We start from the raw sequence: 17511 nt of genomic DNA on the forward strand, positions 1-17511 counted from the left end.
CACTTTTAAAGAAGTTGCTAAAAGTTAATGAAACAGAGGTCGCAACGTGTGTGTGTGTGTTAGTCACAGTTTTCTGTGTCCTCAGTCTTTTTCTCAGCACATGAACTTTACAAAGATCAAATCATTTGACCACAGTCACAGAGGGATCAGTTTCCTGTTGATCTCTAATGACTCCACAGAGAAAATCGCTGTTCGTTGATTTTATTTCCTTGATTGTCAGTTTTTTAAAGAGCCTCCTGAGAATCACATGTTCCAAAGAGAAATAAATAAATAAAATATGCTGATCTTTGTTTTCACACATAAACTACATGTTCACAAGTCAGTGTTCTGTAAACATATCGGGCTAAAAAATGTTCCAGGTGTTGGGTTGGTTTGGCATCAGCCCAGCTGGTTCAGTCTGAACCCACTGGTTTTTCACAGCTTTATAAAACTGGATCATAACTAAAGGAGACCAGAAGCCTGTGCTACGAAGTTCAACATAGTTAAGCTGCTGTAGGCTCAGACTGCCAGGGGACTTCCCATGATGCACCTCTCTCCTCCTCTCCCTCTCTTTCTGTTCTCATTCACATCCCATGAACACCTGTTCCTGACTCCTCTCCTCTGTCTGCAGGTTCATCTGTCCTCAGAGCTGTGGATCTGGATCTGTGGGCCACCTCCTGCCCCATGATGACTCTCATTAGTCTTATCATCATCAGTTGTGCTGTTGTTATTGTTTGTATTGTTATTAGTCCTGTTACTGATCCTGCTGTTGTGGTCTTGTGACTGGCAGATGATGAACTGTGAGCAGATGATGTTTTCATTTAATTTCGATGAATGTCATTTCTCTTTGTCCGACCGCACAGTCTATTCATCATATGTTGATTGAGCTTTGAATTAATTATATATTGATTAATCAGCTGTTTATTGATATATATTTTTTTACTCCTAATGTTTTTGTTTCTTATAAAGGTAAACGCCCCCTGGCGGCGGTCTGACCCTTCACAGGCTGACAGAATCAGCCAATCAGAGACAAAGCTCTTTACGTTTCCTTTGATTGACAGGCAGTCCAGCCAACGGCAGGACGCCTGCGCCTGGCAGCGGGGTGGGAAGGCGGGGCGACGAGCCGCTCGGCAGCACAGCGGAAGAAAATGGCGGCCGTGGCTGCAGAGCCAGGAGCTGCGGCGGTTCCGACAACAACATCAACCGCGGCGACGGGCGATGAGGCCCCGCCAGAACCAGGCCCGGGCGGCCCTGGACTCCCAGAAGCCCCACTGGAGTCCGACGGTCCACGGGAGTCCGGCCCGACTGTGGAGCTCGTCGTCTCCCGGGTGGAGGATGGTGGAGACGGGGAGGAGCGCCGCCATGTCAGGCCGGAGCTGGAGCCCGCGGCGGGAAAAGCACTATGTGAAAATGTCGCTACCGACGAACTGATCAACAACTTCCCGGTGGACCGGATGAGCATGGACCGGTTCTCTCCTGGACTACCAGGTGAGCCAGAGGGCGGCGGAAACGTGTCGGTGCAAGCCGTGTACCACAGCATCCTGCCGGACCCGCAGCCCTCCGTCGTCTTCCTACACTCCTTCCCGGCTCCGCCGCCGGTCACTGAGGCCGGCCTATCCCTGGCCGAACCGGCGGAACCGACCACCAACGTGACGACGGACCGGGCCGAGACAGCGGGTCGAGACCGGGGCTACACTGTTCTGGTCCAATCGGAGCTGAGGCCCGGGGCCGCGGAGGACGCCATGTTGGACAGTAACGCGGACCATCTGTCGGTGCCGGTCAGCCTGGACGTCCTGAATCCAGAGACCGGATACGTTAAAAACTCAGCGGGGACCGAGGAGCCGTCGGGCCGCGGCCTGCGAGACTCATCCCCGCCCTGTCGGTCCCCGAAGAGGCGGCTGATGACGGACACCGTGAAGCAGGAGAAAACCGCCGCAGAGGACTTGTCCCGGGCCGAACCTGGACCCGAACACGGTCTAGGTGCTTCCCCGCTCGCCTCCTTTCAGGATCTGAGTCCTGGGTCCGAGGTCCTGGTCTCCCTGGATCACGTCATCGATGACGCGCTTGTGGTGTCCTTCCGGCTGGGGGAGAAGGTTTTCTCCGGTGTGTTGATGGACGTTTCCAAAAGGTAAAACTTTATTTAAACGTGTTGTTTTGTGTTTAAAGCTGAAATCTGAACACACGTGTCTGCGGTGCCTGACAGGTGTCAGGCTCCGATGGATGACGGATAGTGATGATATTGTTTTTATCGTTTGTTGATGTACAGATGATTAATAAGCAGCAAATTAATCGATTATGAAAGTGATTGTTGCTGCGATGACTTGAGTTTGGTTTTTCTGATTTTTTGCAGTTTTTCAGTTAATGATGGATTAATGATGGATGGATTAGTGATGGATTTGTTTATAGATTCTTTTCTTTGATGATTGTTTGCGACCAACGAGTTCACCTGTAGAGGTGGTTTACAGAACCGCTGTCACACCAGCACGACCCTCATGATGACCGCAGTCTGGTCAGAGGTCAGAGGTCAGTGAACCTGGACTCAAATGAATGATTGTTCAAATAGCTGCTGATTGGTTGTCCATGTATTGGCTGAATCATTCTTCCAGAAACAGGTTGTAAGACACAAAATCTCTGTGCAGATGTTTTGTGATATTTTACTCCAGCAAACTGCAGTAGAGCTGCAGGTAACTGACCGTTATCATCAGCTCACCTGCACATCGAGTTCGTGTGAAAATTCAACAGTTCCAAACCGAAAACCGACGGCATTCAGGTCACACGTGATGAAAACACATAGCAGATCAGCACGTTTCAGGCGCTGGAACAAACCCACTGACAAATGAGTGGATTGGAGAGCGATCCACCAATCACAGCTCTGCACGAAGCATGAACGAGAAGCTGACATGAGGAACACGTTTGTTTCTGTTCTGTCAAACATATTTTCCAGTAAATGAAGTGAGCAGCTGTTCTGCTGAGCACTGAAGCAGTCAGTGCTCAGCAGAATGAGATCAGGGCATCAGCCACTTCAAACTGATCGATCGGTCCTGGTCCCGATCGATCTGATCAGTGATTCACCTGTGCCTTTATTTTATTTTGTAGAGTAAGAAAGTAAAGTGGAAAACAAAAGAATCATCCTGACCTCCGTTTCCTGTCAGTGCTGTTAGAGGGAAACACTCAGATTAACACTCAGGCACAGCAGAGGCCAGCTGCCACCTCTGTTGGTCCTTCACAGGCCTCCACTCTGTCATACCTCAGCTCTGTGGACTCAGAGACCAGATCACTCACACTCACACTGAAGTCTCTTTCTCTGCTGTGTCCCACAGTCGGTGGAAACCAGAGACCACGTTTCCTTCCATAGAACTGGACCTGGGTTTATTCTGAATAACCTGGTTTGGGTCGTGTGTTCGTTAGCTGCTGGAACCGGTTCATTTTCAGCAGGAAGGTCATCGATTCCCTTTTATTTCTGTCCTGATCCACAGTGCTGCTTCTGTGTGACACTCGTCTGTGTCTGGCTCTAAGGACTGTTGTTCTTGCTGGAATATGATATGAGGTCAGGTCGGGCTGACGTGAATCATCAATAGAAAAACCCTCTGAGTTCAGTCACTGCAGGGTTTTGGTGTTGATCCTGATCCAGCTCTCGTATTATTGATTATCTGAAGTGATTCGTCTGCTTACCTAAAGGTAGTTTAACTTCTTGTCTGATGCATTGATAGGACAGTCGAAGATACTAACTCTGACAACTTCTTATTCACACTGATCCAAACACTGAAGGTCTTAATTCAAAATATAAACTTTAATCAGAATAAATTGAAATTACTGATCTGATATAAATGAAAGTTTAACTGAAAAAGAATCAGTGAAATTAATGAATTAACACTGATTTGTGACAGCTGATGTGACCTGACACGATATGTCAGCATCACATCAACACGAGAGGCTGCTGTCTGAAGGTTGTTTACTCTCAGCTTTGATCATGAGAGACGAGACAGATGAGACAGAACAGATCTGAGACACAAGCTGAGACACAGCAGAGTACAGTAGAAGTACTTTATCTGATGCAGGTCTTTAGGTCCGGTCACCTGTAGTGCTCACGTCACAGGCGAAGAATCACCTGAGTCTTGCAGGTGGATCAGGTCAGTTGGAGTTTTGATGGAGCAGAGACGCTGCTGTGAAGCGCTGAGGACAATCTAAAGTTTCAACACACAGTTTCAAATAAATCAACATCTGAACATAAAATTATTTATCTGAAAATAAAACGCTTTGTTTCTTGTAAAACCAGGAGTTTTGGGGCCGGACAGGTGTTTTGTTGCAGACGGGAGTTTCAGTTTTAACCGGATCACTGGTCCTCGCCTCAGGCCTGGTCAGCTGTGTTTGAGTGTCTAAAGTTCTCATCCTGTGTGTGTGTGTGTTTGTGTGTTTTTAGGTTCGGACCGTACGGTATTCCCATCACGGTGTTTCCGAGACGGGACGATCGGAGCCGACCTCAGATGTCTCTACAGTCAGAGCCTGTTACCGACAATGACCCGTCCACCAAACAGGAAGAGATCATGGTCAGCCCCCCGTCCCCTCCCCCTTCTCACCCCTGGACCTCCAAACCACCTCCGCTGTTCCAGGAGGGAGCGCCGTACCCCCCTCCTATATTCATCAGGGACACCTACAACCAGGCCTTACCTCAGCCACCACCACGCAAGATCAAGCGGCCAAAGCGGCGCTATCGCTGCGAGGAGCCAACCTCCATCATGAACGCCATCAAGCTCCGTCCTCGCCAGGTGCTCTGTGACAAGTGCAAGGGTGTGGTGTCATCAGGTGGGCACAGAGAGGCACGGCGGGGCCCAGTGGATCTGAGGGGCGAGGAGGCTTCTCGGCGGCGGAGGCCAGCTGAGGGACCAGTTTCCTCTGAGCTCAAACGACTGAGGACCGACGACAAGGCAGGACGAACTGCTGCTGACAGGCGGTCATCATCAGGGATCTGTGTGTCATCATCATCTTCCTCCCGTCGCGTCCTGAGGGGCGTGACTTCATCTTCACCCTCGTCGTCATCCTCGCCCAGCCACATGCGTCTGAAGCTGAGCTCTAAGAAGAGTCTGGCCAAAGGTTCTGCCGGCGATCGCTCCCAAACACGGCAAGTTCTCAAGAAGCTGGCAAGGAGCTCGCAGCCACCGCATCCTCGACCCAAAGACCACAACCAGAACCAGAGTCAGACCCAGAGCCAGGACCGTACCAAGGCCGTGACTCGAGCTGCTTCCCTGCAGAACCACAACCAAAAGGTCCACTTCACCCGCCGCCTGCAGCATCTCGCCGGTGCTGCTGTGAGTTCGAGCTCCCATACGGCACTGCCGCCCAGAATGCGCCTCAAACCCCAAAGGTATCGTACCGACGACAGCCAGGCTTCCTCCTCCTCCCCGCCCAAACAGAGCTCTCGCTCATTGCCTCCCAAACCTGCTTTATGTCCCGTCCCCACATCTGACGTGGTCCCGCCCATAGCCCCACCACCTCCCTCAACCACAGCTCCTCCCACAGCGCCCCCCCCCCCCCTCTTGTGCAGTCAGTCTTGCTATGGAAATGCAGGAGGTCTGCCTTGTGGTGGAGGAGGGAACGGATCAGGGAGGGGGAGACGATGAGGACAAGGTAGTGGAGCCCACCCCCTCCTCCTCTTCCTCTTCCTCTTCCTCCTCCATGAACTCGTCCCACTCAGAGTGCAGCTCCACAGAGACCTTTGACCCACCGCCCCCTGGAGACCTGTCCTCCCCCCTAACTCCTACTCTCCCATCCTCCTCCTCGTTTGCGCCTCAGTGCCCCCCCTCTTCCTTCCCCGTCACCCCTCCCCCCAGAGCCAACAGTGAGGAGACACAGGCTGGCGGTGAGGAGGAGGAGGAGGGAGGTGAACTGAAGAGGCGACGTAAGTCTTCCACATCCTCCTCCTCCTCCTCGTCTTCGTCGTCTTCCTCCGTCTTCTCCAAAGCGGTGTCCAAGTGTTCACTCCCTGACGGTCGCACTGTTTGCGTTGGTGACATCGTCTGGGCGAAGATCTACGGTTTCCCTTGGTGGCCCGCTCGCGTGCTCGGCATCACGGTGGCGCGGCGGGGCGACACAGGGTTGGCAGTGAGGCAGGAGGCGCGTGTCTCCTGGTTTGGCTCCCCCACCACCTCCTTCCTGCCACTGGCCCAGCTGTCACCCTTCCTGGAGACCTTCCAGTCTCGCTTTGACAGGAAGAGGAAGGGGCCGTACCGCCGCGCCATCGCTGAGGCTGCCAGTGCTGCCAAACAGCTAACGCCTGAAGTTCGAGCTCTGCTCACGCAGTTTGAGACGTAGCATCTGCTACTGTTAACAAAACACCCCATCACTGCCCCACCCCCTCCAGGTAGTGGGAGGAGCTTGTCCCCATCCCCTCCCTGGACAGATTCCTGTCTGTCTGAGGCTCACGCAGACAGATGGACGATGTTTCCATTTCTGTTTTTCTGTTGGCAGAAAGGGGTAGAGCTTCTGGGTCACTGGTCAGTGTTCGGGGGTCAAGGGGCGTGGCTTACCTCTGCAGTCTCCTCCCCATGTTCACAGCAGTCCTCACTTCCTGTGGAGGTCAGGCGTCAGTGGCAGCGTTTCCACTCGCCATCAAGTCATAGCATCATCTTTGTTTATTAAAGGGACGTTCTGCCAAATTTACTCATCATTCGTTGTTATAATAATCTTGATAATGTCACAGTGATGTTATTTGTTACTGGAGGTGTGGAGATGACGAGGTAGGGAGGCTCTGATGAAAGACGCGATCCAGGTGCGTTAAGGATCCAGAGAGTTCTTTAAGCGGTTCATGGTCAGTTTGTTTTTTTTGAGTAAATGGAATCCCTGGAGAACTGCGATGATGAATTCAGCCTGATAATTGGCTGACAGACCAGTGACATCACAAGGTCATAAATCAGTAATGTAAAAAAACACTAATGAAGATCCAGATGGTAGAGCTAAGCTAACAGTTGCTAAGCTAACCGCGGCTGTACTGTACACACAGAGGTGATCTATTGATGATCAGTTGATCATCAATCCTCTAATCAAAAAGTGTGTAGAATCAAAATTTTTATTTTGATTTGTTGAAATGTGTCGAAAGCTTCAGTCTGACGTTTTTGTCCCTCGTTGGTCTGACGGTGGCGGTGTGAAACGCTGAGCTGATGTGTCACTTCCAGTTTAGAGTATTCTGGTTCCTCTGGTTCTGCTGAGGAACACGTAGACTGAAAACTTTTTGTTTTTGTTTTTTTTTAACAAAGCTTAATTTCCGTTCACAAAAATATCAAGATAAAACTGTGAAACACAAAGTTGTCCAAACTGAGGTCGGAGGTCCCAAACAAGGTCCAGAGCTGAGTCTGAGTGGTCCAGACTGTCAAAGGTTTTTATTTTCATCATGTGATCGGATTCTTCGGACAAAAATCTGTTAGTCATCAGTGCGGCTGCGGTGACGTCCCGTGTTCTCTGACCCACAATCCAACAGGAACATGGGACAGTTGTCATGGCAACATTGGTCCTACAAAAATGACACAAGCTCGACTAAAACTCAGAGAAATTGTTTATCAGATCCTGTCCCTGTAGTCCAGAGGCAGATCCTGTCCCTGTAGTCCAGAGGCAGATCCTGTCCCTGTAGTCCAGAGGCAGATCCTGTCCCTGTAGTCCTGAGGCAGATCCTGTCCCTGTAGTCCTGAGGCAGATCCTGTCCCTGTAGTCCAGAGGCAGATCCTGTCCCTGTAGTCCAGAGGCAGATCCTGTCCCTGTAGTCCTGAGGCAGATCCTGTCCCTGTAGTCCAGAGGCAGATCCTGAGTCTCAGACTTTTGGGAGGCTTTAATCCACATTTTTAGACCAGGATCCTGGAATATTTTGACCTATTTGTGTTTGATCAGTCAGACTCTGATCAGCTGTTACATTTATTGATCATCACAGTTCGCCTGTCACCCCCTCAGGCTGTTCTCGTGCTGCCGTCTGACTCTTCATTTGAAGCTCAGAGATGTTTTATGGAGACGATGTCACTGACGTCTCACTCACTCTGTGTTTTAGACCCCCGAGCCTCAGTTTATCAACAGACGGACAGATGGACAGGTAGGACACACTGACTGTTAGACAGGACAGCTGCTCTGCTCTCTGATGATGGTGATGGTGATGATGTTGATGATGATGGTGGTGATGAAGGTGGATTTTCCCTCTCTGCTGTTTGTAGTTTCAGTTGTCAGACTCTTTACCGTCTGTTTGCAGATCGGAGATTCTGAACGAAAAACTGTTTGGACAATTTAACGGAAACACAGACAAAAAGAATTAAGATAAAAGAATCCGTCTGAGAGTCGACCTGTGTACATGTTTTTTTCTGATGTTTTAAATCTATTAATAAACTGTCAAACTTCTCTTTGAATCGTCGTCGTCATTTAAACTCATCTTCTTCTGTGGTGGTTTTACTGTAGGACTGACAGCGGTGCCTTGCTCAGCAGCACGCTGGCAGCAGACTTCACGCTCAGATTTTCTCACCTGCAAACAGATGTTTGGTAAACGTGTCTCCAGATCTGATTTCACCAGGAAATATCAGCAACAACAAACTGAAATCCAGACGTGTTTCTAACCGTCAGACCTGTTCAGAACTCCACTGACAGTTTGAGCCGTTTTAGACTGAAACCTACAAAATGATCTGATTCATGCGACGCGTCGACGGGTTTTCATCAACACGTCGACACGACGTGCTGCTGATGTTTTGGTGAAAACACTTCTGATAACCAGAGCGGGAAAACGGCACAGAGTACCGACCACTTCCTGCACCACATATTCAGGTAGTGGCTAAATACTGAAAAACAATACCAACGGTACTGGCTAAATGCTGGGATCAGAGTTTTTGGGTCAGCAGCGTCCAGGTGACAGCTGTCACAACTGTCAGAGCAGGTGACAGGAAGGGGTGTTAAAGGTGAGTTTAACAGGGAAAAGATTAATGCAGACGCCATGTTAGATGGACCCGGTCACAGACAAACATTCAACAGGATTCACACGAAAATAAGATCCAAACTCCAGGGAAGAGAATCTCACACTGACAGAGACAATCCACAGTCCTGGTCCTGGTTCTAATGTTTACGGGACTGAGCTGAACTCATTTGGTGAATCTTTCCTCATTGATCCGGTGTCACATCTGGTTAAACGTCACTGAGGTCCTGTGGGTTTGTCCTCTGTGGGTCTGTCCTCTGTCCCTGAAGCAGCGGGTGGAGGAGCGATCACAGCAGGAAAACCCGGTTTCAGTGACGTGGACGCGACATTGTTGATTAAAGACAAACTTAAGAAAGCGTGAACTTGTCCTTTAAGGTTCCGTCGTGGGCCGGGTTAGGGTCTGTAGGAACCAGGACTCTGAGCGGAGCCTGATGGTTCAGGATGTCTCTGCTCACATCACCTGGGCGACTGGTTGAACAGGAAATCTGCTCAGATTAAAGTTTTCAGATTTATTTTGCTTGAATAATAATCAGAACTTAGCTGCCATCATCACTTCATCATCATCATCATCACTTCAGCGTCACGTGACTCTTTGGAGATAAACGACTGAATGCAGCATGTATGACAGTGATGATGATTGATCATGTGACCAGCCTACTGATGGCATCATCAGTGACACCTGTCTCTCTCTCTGCAGTACGACTCTGAAGAGCTGCTGACGCTGAGAATCCTGTGCTGTGATTGGCTGAGAGGCTGTGGGCGTAGTCTGAGCAGCTGATGATCGATCACATGGACATCAATTATCAATGTTTATTTAAGTGAAAAGTTTATATTTATAAAGAGAAGGAAACTTATTGATCACTTTTATCACTGAGCGTTTCCATGGATACCAGGTTGGGATTTGTGACATGTTTTATTTTGCGTCCTCCAATCAGCAATCAGATCATTAATAATCAATCAGTGATCCGTCAGCACACAGATGAACCTTTTATTCTTGTTCACCTGCAGGTGAGCTCTGGTCTCCGTGGAAACAGAGAAACAAGTGAAGTCACTCACCTGTTGAACTGTAGGAGGTGGAAGAGAGTTAGAGCTCAGCTTTACTGACTGTACTGCTGCACATGAACGCACCATCTCTCCTTGGAAAACCACACAGGCTGACAGACCTGAAGCTCCGCCCCTGAAGACACACCTGTCCTGTGCTGTTTGAAACAGCTTTATTCAGCGAGGCATTGTGTAACCCTAGCCCAGAGCATGTTAGCGTAGCTTAGCACAAAGACTGGAAACAGGTGGAAACTGTTAGCCTAGCATAGGGCAAAGATTGTCAGTGTAGCTCCAGTCAGTGTGATTGACAGGTTGTTTGTTGATTATTGATCAGGTGCAGAAACAATCGCTCCTCAGCTGACTCGCCTGCGAACCTGTTCTCTGGCCCCGCCCCTCGGTGGGCGTGGTCAAACATGCTGAGCTACAAACTGAACACATTCTGATTCTGTTCGTTCTGGATCTGAATCCGACTCTTGTCCTCCGAGGCGGACATTCAGACAGGTAGAGACACACCTAACGAGATTTCTTTTACGCAAAATGAGGAGTTTCAGTTTTTCTGTCCTCTGGTTGAAGGTTCAGCAGGTGAGTCCCAGGTGTTTTACCTGGTTAATGAGTTTTTCTTTGACTCTGGTGGTTTCGTGGTGGATGTCGTTTTTTGGCTCAGTAGCTACAGTCTGTTTAAATATTTCTGCTTCCTCAGAGACCATCAGCAGGTCCAGCACTGACCTGGACTCAGATTAAACCTCACAGTCAGTAATTAGCTGTTTCTTTGCTTTAACGAACAGACGCATGGCTGCTGTCCTGCTGTCCCCGAGGAACCAGGTCCCACAGAACTTTTACGTTTCTGGTTGTACATCTGAGAACCAGGAGACAGATCCACGTTCTGAACTGGTTTAAACTGGTTTCTGAGGATTATCTGAAGCTTTGACTTTTCGTCACGCGTTTTTAATTTCTCTGATCTGAAAATGATGCAAATATGAGACAAAAAACAGAAATTATTACTATTATTATTATTATTGTTGTTGTGGTAATATTGTGTACAAACTGCAGATGATAAATGCAATAAAAAAGCTGCATGTGTGACAGAAATGTTTTTTTTACTTTGATGATGTCACAGGATTTATTTCTTCTTCTCTGATTCATTTCATGGTTTTACTGTTGAGCTCAGAATCACGTGATGTGTCTTTAGTGCTTCCTGTCACCATCTGAATCTGGCTGCTGAAAACTTTTCTTTAGAGAAAAGTCTGGAACGAGTGAAGTCTGGTTTCCCTCCTGCTGCGTGAACACGAGCTGATTGGTTGATGGAGATAAACATTAAACCACAGAAGAAGAAGAGCCGATTCAAAGATCTGCCGAAGCTGCTGATGTGCAATACCACTGATTATCGGCGATATTGATCCGATACTTTGAATCTTAACGTGTTTGGAAAATCAGAAGCAGCGTGTTTGAAACGATCGCTTCAGAACACGAGACGAAGACACACCTGCTGACCGCACACCTGTCCCCTCTCTGCAGGTGTGTAACCCAAAAACATCTGAAAACAAACAGCTGAGTTTGTGAGATCATAACAACGTGCAGAGTGTGAACCTCAGTGATAATCAATAACCAAGAGTCACTGATCATAAAACTGCTGGATCAGCGACAGAGACACCTGAACAGGTGAGACGTCTCTGTCACATGGACAGAAATGTCTGTGTGTGTGTGTGATGGTTAACAATCTGTTATTAATCATCACACACACACACACAGGTGTGTTTGAGGTGAAAGTCTGTGGACTTTCGCCTCAAACACTAAAACTCTCTCTCTCTCTCTCTCTCTCTCTCTCTCTCTCTCTCTCTCTCTCTCTCTCCTCTCTCCCTCTCTCTCCAGTTTGTGGTGCTCGATCGTCCACTGGTCAGATCGCTGCAGGTGAAATGGGAGACGATCGTGAGGTAAACTAACTATTGATTGATTATTGTCTCTAAAACAGTTTCTGTTCAACACTGAGCTGTAGGACAGATGAAGTATGAGACAGGTGGACAGTAAGACTGGTGGCTGTAGGACGACAGGTGTCCTGTGGGACAGGTGAGCTGTTCACTTTGTGTCTAACAGAGTTAGAGTTCGAGTCAGAGATTTGACCTCACTGTTTTACACCTGCTGGTGTCACAGATTTGAGACACCTGTCCAGGGGACGCAGACCTACAGGGGCTGATTTTAACCCTTTGAAACCCAGGAGCGTCTTTCTGTTTGTCTTTGTGGAAACTTCCAGATCAACTTGTGTTTCAGAATTATTAAGTTTCCTTAAAATCAAAATGTTTCCTCTGTCCACTGTTCAGTGAGACAGCTGATCAGCACAGAGTCTCAGGGTGGAGGGACAGACAGAGTCCGGCCAGCTGCTTTGTAGGGTTTCTGCTTCTAAATAGCCTGTTAACGTCCCTCTCCAGGATGGACAGAGTTGTCCCTGTGGGGGTGAAGTGGGGCTGGTGGGCTGGAGCCTGAAGATCCTCCACAGCTTCACCAGTCCACTGCTTTGATCTGCTCACCAGAGTTTTCTCTAAAGACTCCAGTTGATCCAAAATTTAAACTCCTCCTCACCTGGCCTCACCTCCTCCTCACCTCCTCCCCACCCACAGAGCCCTCAGTGATCAGACATCCTCAGGTCTGAAGGGGCTCAGAGTTCCCTGTTGCTGGAACACTGTGCCCCCAGGGCGCAGCCTTACTGTGGTCCCTGCTGTGGAACCATCTCCTGGGCTGGGTCTGGGAGGCAGACCCCCTCTCTGTGTTTTTACTGTAGCTTTATGATATGACCAAATGTTATTAATGATACCTGTATTAACAGGTGTGACTGTCTGTCTGTCCAATCAGAATAATGATTACCTGACAGGGGGGCGGAGTCACAAAGCTAACACGACTGACCTGCCAATAGGAGAAGACAGAAAAACTGCACAGCCAATGGAAGCAAAGAGGGCGGGGTCAGATATGATTTATGCCATTGAAGATGTTCCACCTTGGTACCTGTGTATTTTACTGGGACTTCAGGTAAGACTGGTTTTAGACCGTTATTAGACTGACATTCACCTGAGATTAGCTTCTGTTCCAGAGGTTTGATGTAGGACCAGGATTAAATGATTTAAACCAGGGTTGATCTTCTGCTTCTGATTTAGTTTTAGTCTTAAGTGATTTTAGTTACTGGCTCATCATCACTCAGCTGTAGGTCACAGTGACATTTCAGACCAAAGTCCCAAAAACAGCTGCCATGTTTTTTTCACCTTAAACATCAGAAACAAAGACCAGTGACAGTGATGATGTCACCTGTCACCTGTTCAATCTGTCCACAGCATTACCTGACATGTTTCAGCGGAACAGTAGCGGTACCGTTTCTTCTTGCTGAGGCCATGTGTGTCGGTCGAGACCAGAACACCATCAGTCAGCTGATAGGAACCATCTTCACCACCGTTGGAGTCACAACCCTGATCCAGACTACTGTGGGAGTCAGGTGAGTCTGAGGGAGCCAGGTGAGTCTGAGGGAGCCAGGTGAGTCTGAGGGAGCCAGGTGACTCTGACATCTCTATGTGTTTGTGTTTCTGTGTGTGTGGGTGTTTGCAGACTTCCTCTGTTCCAAGCCAGTGCGTTTGCTTTCCTGATTCCTGCTCAGGCGATCCTCGGCCTGGACCGCTGGAGGTGTCCCAGTGAAGGTGAGACAGTCTGTCTGTTGGTCTCTAATTAAAAATAATAATAATAATGAATTTTATTCATCGGCACCTTTCTTGATACTCAAGGTCCCCTTACATCATAAAAACAGACACAGTATTAAACAACAATAGAGTTTAAAATAGTTCTGTTGTGGTCAGAGGCAGCAGGCTGAGGGTGCTGAGGGTGCGGGTAGGTGTGGCAGGATGGAGGAGGTCAGACAGGTACAGAGGGCGAGGGTGTGGATGTTTGAAGGAGGAGAAGTATTTTGTGATGGAGGTTTCGGAGCAGCTGCTGTGAAACGATGCAGGCGGCTGAACTTTGGACCAGTTGGACTTTATGGAGTTTTATGTGGGAGGCCAAACAGAAGAGAGTTACAGTATTTATATAAATAATTCATATTAAAGCATAATATTTTATAAAATTATCATTTCACTTTTGTAACTAACAGTAATGAGGAGATTTTTATTCTGCAGAGGAGATTTATGGGAACTGGAGTCTTCCTCTGAACACCTCACATATCTGGCAGCCACGCATCAGAGAGGTATATGATTATTATTATATGTCTGTCTGTCTTGGTTGACGCCTCTGTAGTGTCTCATGGATTTTGGGGACAGTACCTGTGGACTGGAGTCCCCCTGATGTCTAAAGGGTTTTAGTATCTGTGTGATTTCTCTGTGTCTCAGATCCAGGGGGCCATCATCGTGTCCAGTCTGATGGAGCTTGTAATCGGTCTGTGTGGGTTGCCAGGTTTGCTGCTGGAGTACATCGGTCCGCTTACCATCACTCCAACCGTCTCACTGATTGGCCTGTCTGTCTTCACCACAGCGGGAGACAGAGCCGGGTCTCACTGGGGCCTGTCAGCACTGTGAGACAACTGTCTGTCCCCCTGTCTGGTCCCCGTCTGTCCCCTTGTCTCTACCCCTCTCTGTTCCACTGTCTGGTCCCTGTCTGTCCCCTTGTCTCTACCCTTCTCTGTCCCCATGTCTGGTCCCCATCTGTCCCCTTGTCTCTACCCCTCTCTGTTCCACTGTCTGGTCCCCGTCTGTCCCCTTGTCTGGTCCCTGTCTTTCCCCCTGTCTCATATTGATACTGTGACAGAGAGACTGGCAGGTTGGGACTAAGAGTTAAGGCTTCAAGAAGCTGTGAGCTCACCTGGCTTGAATGTCAGGAGTAGCAGGGTGTCGTCTGCATAGCAGTGACATGAGAAGTCATGTGAGTGGACCCAGGGAGGTGGTGCATATAAAAAAGAAGGGGTCCCAGACTTGGTGATACGAGGCTGTATGTGTGTGCTGTGAGACAGGACGGGAGACAGATGCCAGTGAGGTACAGATACTGGGATACAGAGGTCAGAGGCAGCTGAGCTGCAGCTGTAGGTGCAACTGTAGGTGTAGCTGTAGCTGTCCTCAGGACCTCAGTCCCAAACAGCAGAGCTGCTCTTTAACCCCGACTCGTTTTGATCAGGGAATTCTGAGACCTGTTTGAAAACCGTCCCTTCAGTCGTCTTTGATCTCATATGTGACGTATGTGAACTACAACATGTATGACAGCTGCCTCTCTCCTCAGGTGTATTTTACTCATTGTGCTGTTTGCTCAGTATCTGAGAGCGACATCACTTCCTGTCCCGGTGTACAGACGAAAGAAGGGACTGACATCCACCAGAGTCCAGATCTTCAAGATGTTTCCTGTAAATAAAAACATCTGTACACACAAACAAAACAAAGCAGGCAGTGATGTCAGGTGATGATGTCACATGTCAGGTGAGTTTTTCTAACATCCGTTTCCTCACAGATCATCCTCGCCATCATGTTGGTTTGGCTCGTCTGTTACGTCCTCACTCTGACTGATCTGTTGCCGAGTGACCCTGATCGCTATGGACACAAAGCACGTACCGACGCTCGTGGTGACATCATGACTTCATCACCCTGGTTTAGGGTTCCCTACCCCTGTAAGTCAGCCAATTACAGGCATCAGAGCTGTCACTCACATCAGCCAATCACAGTTCAGACATAGGTGGCAGAAGTCACGGGTCATTTAATCCCTGAACTTCCTTCTAACATGTGTGAAGGGGTCAGGGGTCAGGGGTCACCAGTTACACCTTCTGTGAGGACAGAGATGATGATGATGGGGTGAAGATGAGGATAGAGCTCTAACTTTCTGTTTGTATGGTCTGGTCTCTGACAGGTCAGTGGGGGTTGCCGGTGGTCACAGTTGCCGGGGTGTTGGGGATGCTAAGCGCGACCTTGGCAGGAATCGTGGAGTCAATCGGGGACTATTACGCCTGTGCTCGTCTGTCTGGAGCCACCCCCCCTCCCGTCCACGCCATAAACAGGTGATACAGGACACGGGGTTAACCCCGCCCCCCACCCCTGCCCCCCCATACACACACTGGTGATTGACAGTGTCTGTGTGTTTCAGAGGGATCTTCATTGAGGGTGTTTGTTGCATCATCGCTGGTCTGTTAGGAACAGGAAACGGCTCCACCTCCTCCAGCCCAAATATAGGTGTTCTGGGCATCACCAAGGTAACCGAGGCCACACCCACTTCGCAGGGGGTCATTTGTTTGGTAGAACTGTGTGGGCTCTGGAGCTGCCTGGACGTTTGAATCGTTGGCCCTGTGTGCAGGTGGGCAGCAGGCGGGTGGTGCAGTACGGAGCAGGCATCATGTTCTTGTTGGGATCAGTCGGGAAGTTCACAGCTCTGTTTGCCTCGCTGCCAGATCCCATCCTGGGAGGGATGTTCTGCACGCTGTTTGGTGAGTCACGCTCACAGGTTACAAGTATTTACACAGGTGCGTTAGCGATGCCCCAATAATCCAGGTATGTTGGTGTCTCTCAGGTATGATCACAGCCGTCGGTCTGTCCAACCTGCAGCTGGTGGATTTGAACTCATCCAGAAATCTTTTCATTCTCGGGTTCTCAATGTTCTTTGGTCTAACGCTGCCGACGTACCTGGACTCACATCCCCACTCCATCCAAACAGGTGAGACCTGAGAGCCGGAGGTCGGGTCTGTGTCCGTCCGATGGACGAAGGTCTTAACGCTCAGTTGTGTGTTCAGGTCTTGCAGAGCTGGATCAGATCCTTACAGTTCTTCTGTCCACTGAGATGTTCGTCGGAGGATTTTTAGCTTTTTGTCTTGACAACACAATACCTGGTAACACACACACACACACACGCTCGCTCACACACACACGCTCACACACACACACGCAGTGTTAAACAGCTGACTGTCTGTGCTGTGTCTGTAATGAACTGTGCAGCCTGCAGGGGGCGCTGACAGGCCTCAGACAGGACTGCAGGTTCTTCTGAAGGCTTCTGCTTTGGTCACGTGTGTGTTTGCGTTTACTGGATATTTTCTTCCGTGTGTCTTCAGGTTCTCGGGAGGAACGAGGTTTAGTTGAGTGGAGATCTTCCTCCTCCTCCTCCTCCTCCTCCTCCTACGATCTTCCTCTGGGTATGGGCGTGGTCAGGCGCGTTCACTGGCTAAGACGGTTTCCCATCAGCCCCTCTTTCAGAGGTTTCAGGGCATCTGATGATGTGCCAGCACCTGAGGAGGAGGAGGATGAGCAAAGAAGACAAGGAGCGGCAGAGCGAGCTGCTGACATCCAGCTGCACAGCACCAAGGTGTGACTGTGATGTCATCAGTCACACCTGTCAGGTGACTGAACCAACGCCCGCTCCTGTGTGCACAGCACTGCCTCCAGAAAATCCTTTATTCACTTGTTTTTCATTCACAAACATTTGATTGAATTAAATCAGATCAGGTGTGAACAGGTTTCACAGGTGAGCGATCGATTAGCTGATCGCATCACGTGGGTCAGACCGACTGGCCCCGCCCCTCGGCGCCACGTCACAGCCCACTGAGTAGATGATGTGTGATGAAACAACAC

General features: G+C 49.2%; 2 protein-coding genes across 4 annotated transcripts; both read left to right on the plus strand.

Annotated features, from left to right (window-relative positions):
- Positions 1–1127: 1127 nt before the first annotated feature.
- Positions 1128–8349, plus strand: pwwp2a (PWWP domain containing 2A). Its single transcript, XM_041051697.1, is given in 3 exon segments — positions 1128–2107; positions 4400–5498; positions 5500–8349. Coding segments are annotated over 3 exon segments (2868 nt in total). The 3' UTR covers positions 6289–8349.
- Positions 8350–11399: 3050 nt separating this feature from the next.
- Positions 11400–17480, plus strand: slc23a1 (solute carrier family 23 member 1). Of its 3 annotated transcripts, none has more exons than XM_041051701.1 (15): positions 11400–11467; positions 11822–11883; positions 12797–12970; positions 13270–13427; positions 13538–13626; positions 14098–14165; positions 14308–14489; positions 15188–15308; positions 15413–15569; positions 15806–15953; positions 16040–16145; positions 16247–16376; positions 16460–16603; positions 16680–16775; positions 16995–17480. In XM_041051701.1, exons 2-15 carry the CDS (start codon positions 11866–11868, stop codon positions 17249–17251), a joined length of 1848 nt encoding a protein of 615 aa, XP_040907635.1. In that variant the 5' UTR covers positions 11400–11467; positions 11822–11865; the 3' UTR covers positions 17252–17480. The 3 variants fall into 3 exon arrangements, with proteins under 3 accessions (XP_040907635.1, XP_040907634.1, XP_040907636.1); XM_041051700.1 differs by having other exon boundaries at positions 11406–11611; XM_041051702.1 differs by lacking the exon at positions 11400–11467 and having other exon boundaries at positions 11874–12016.
- Positions 17481–17511: the final 31 nt, after the last annotated feature.

This window comes from Toxotes jaculatrix, chromosome 12 (assembly GCF_017976425.1).
Source record: "Toxotes jaculatrix isolate fToxJac2 chromosome 12, fToxJac2.pri, whole genome shotgun sequence".
In the NCBI taxonomy this organism is placed as follows: domain Eukaryota; kingdom Metazoa; phylum Chordata; class Actinopteri; family Toxotidae; genus Toxotes; species Toxotes jaculatrix.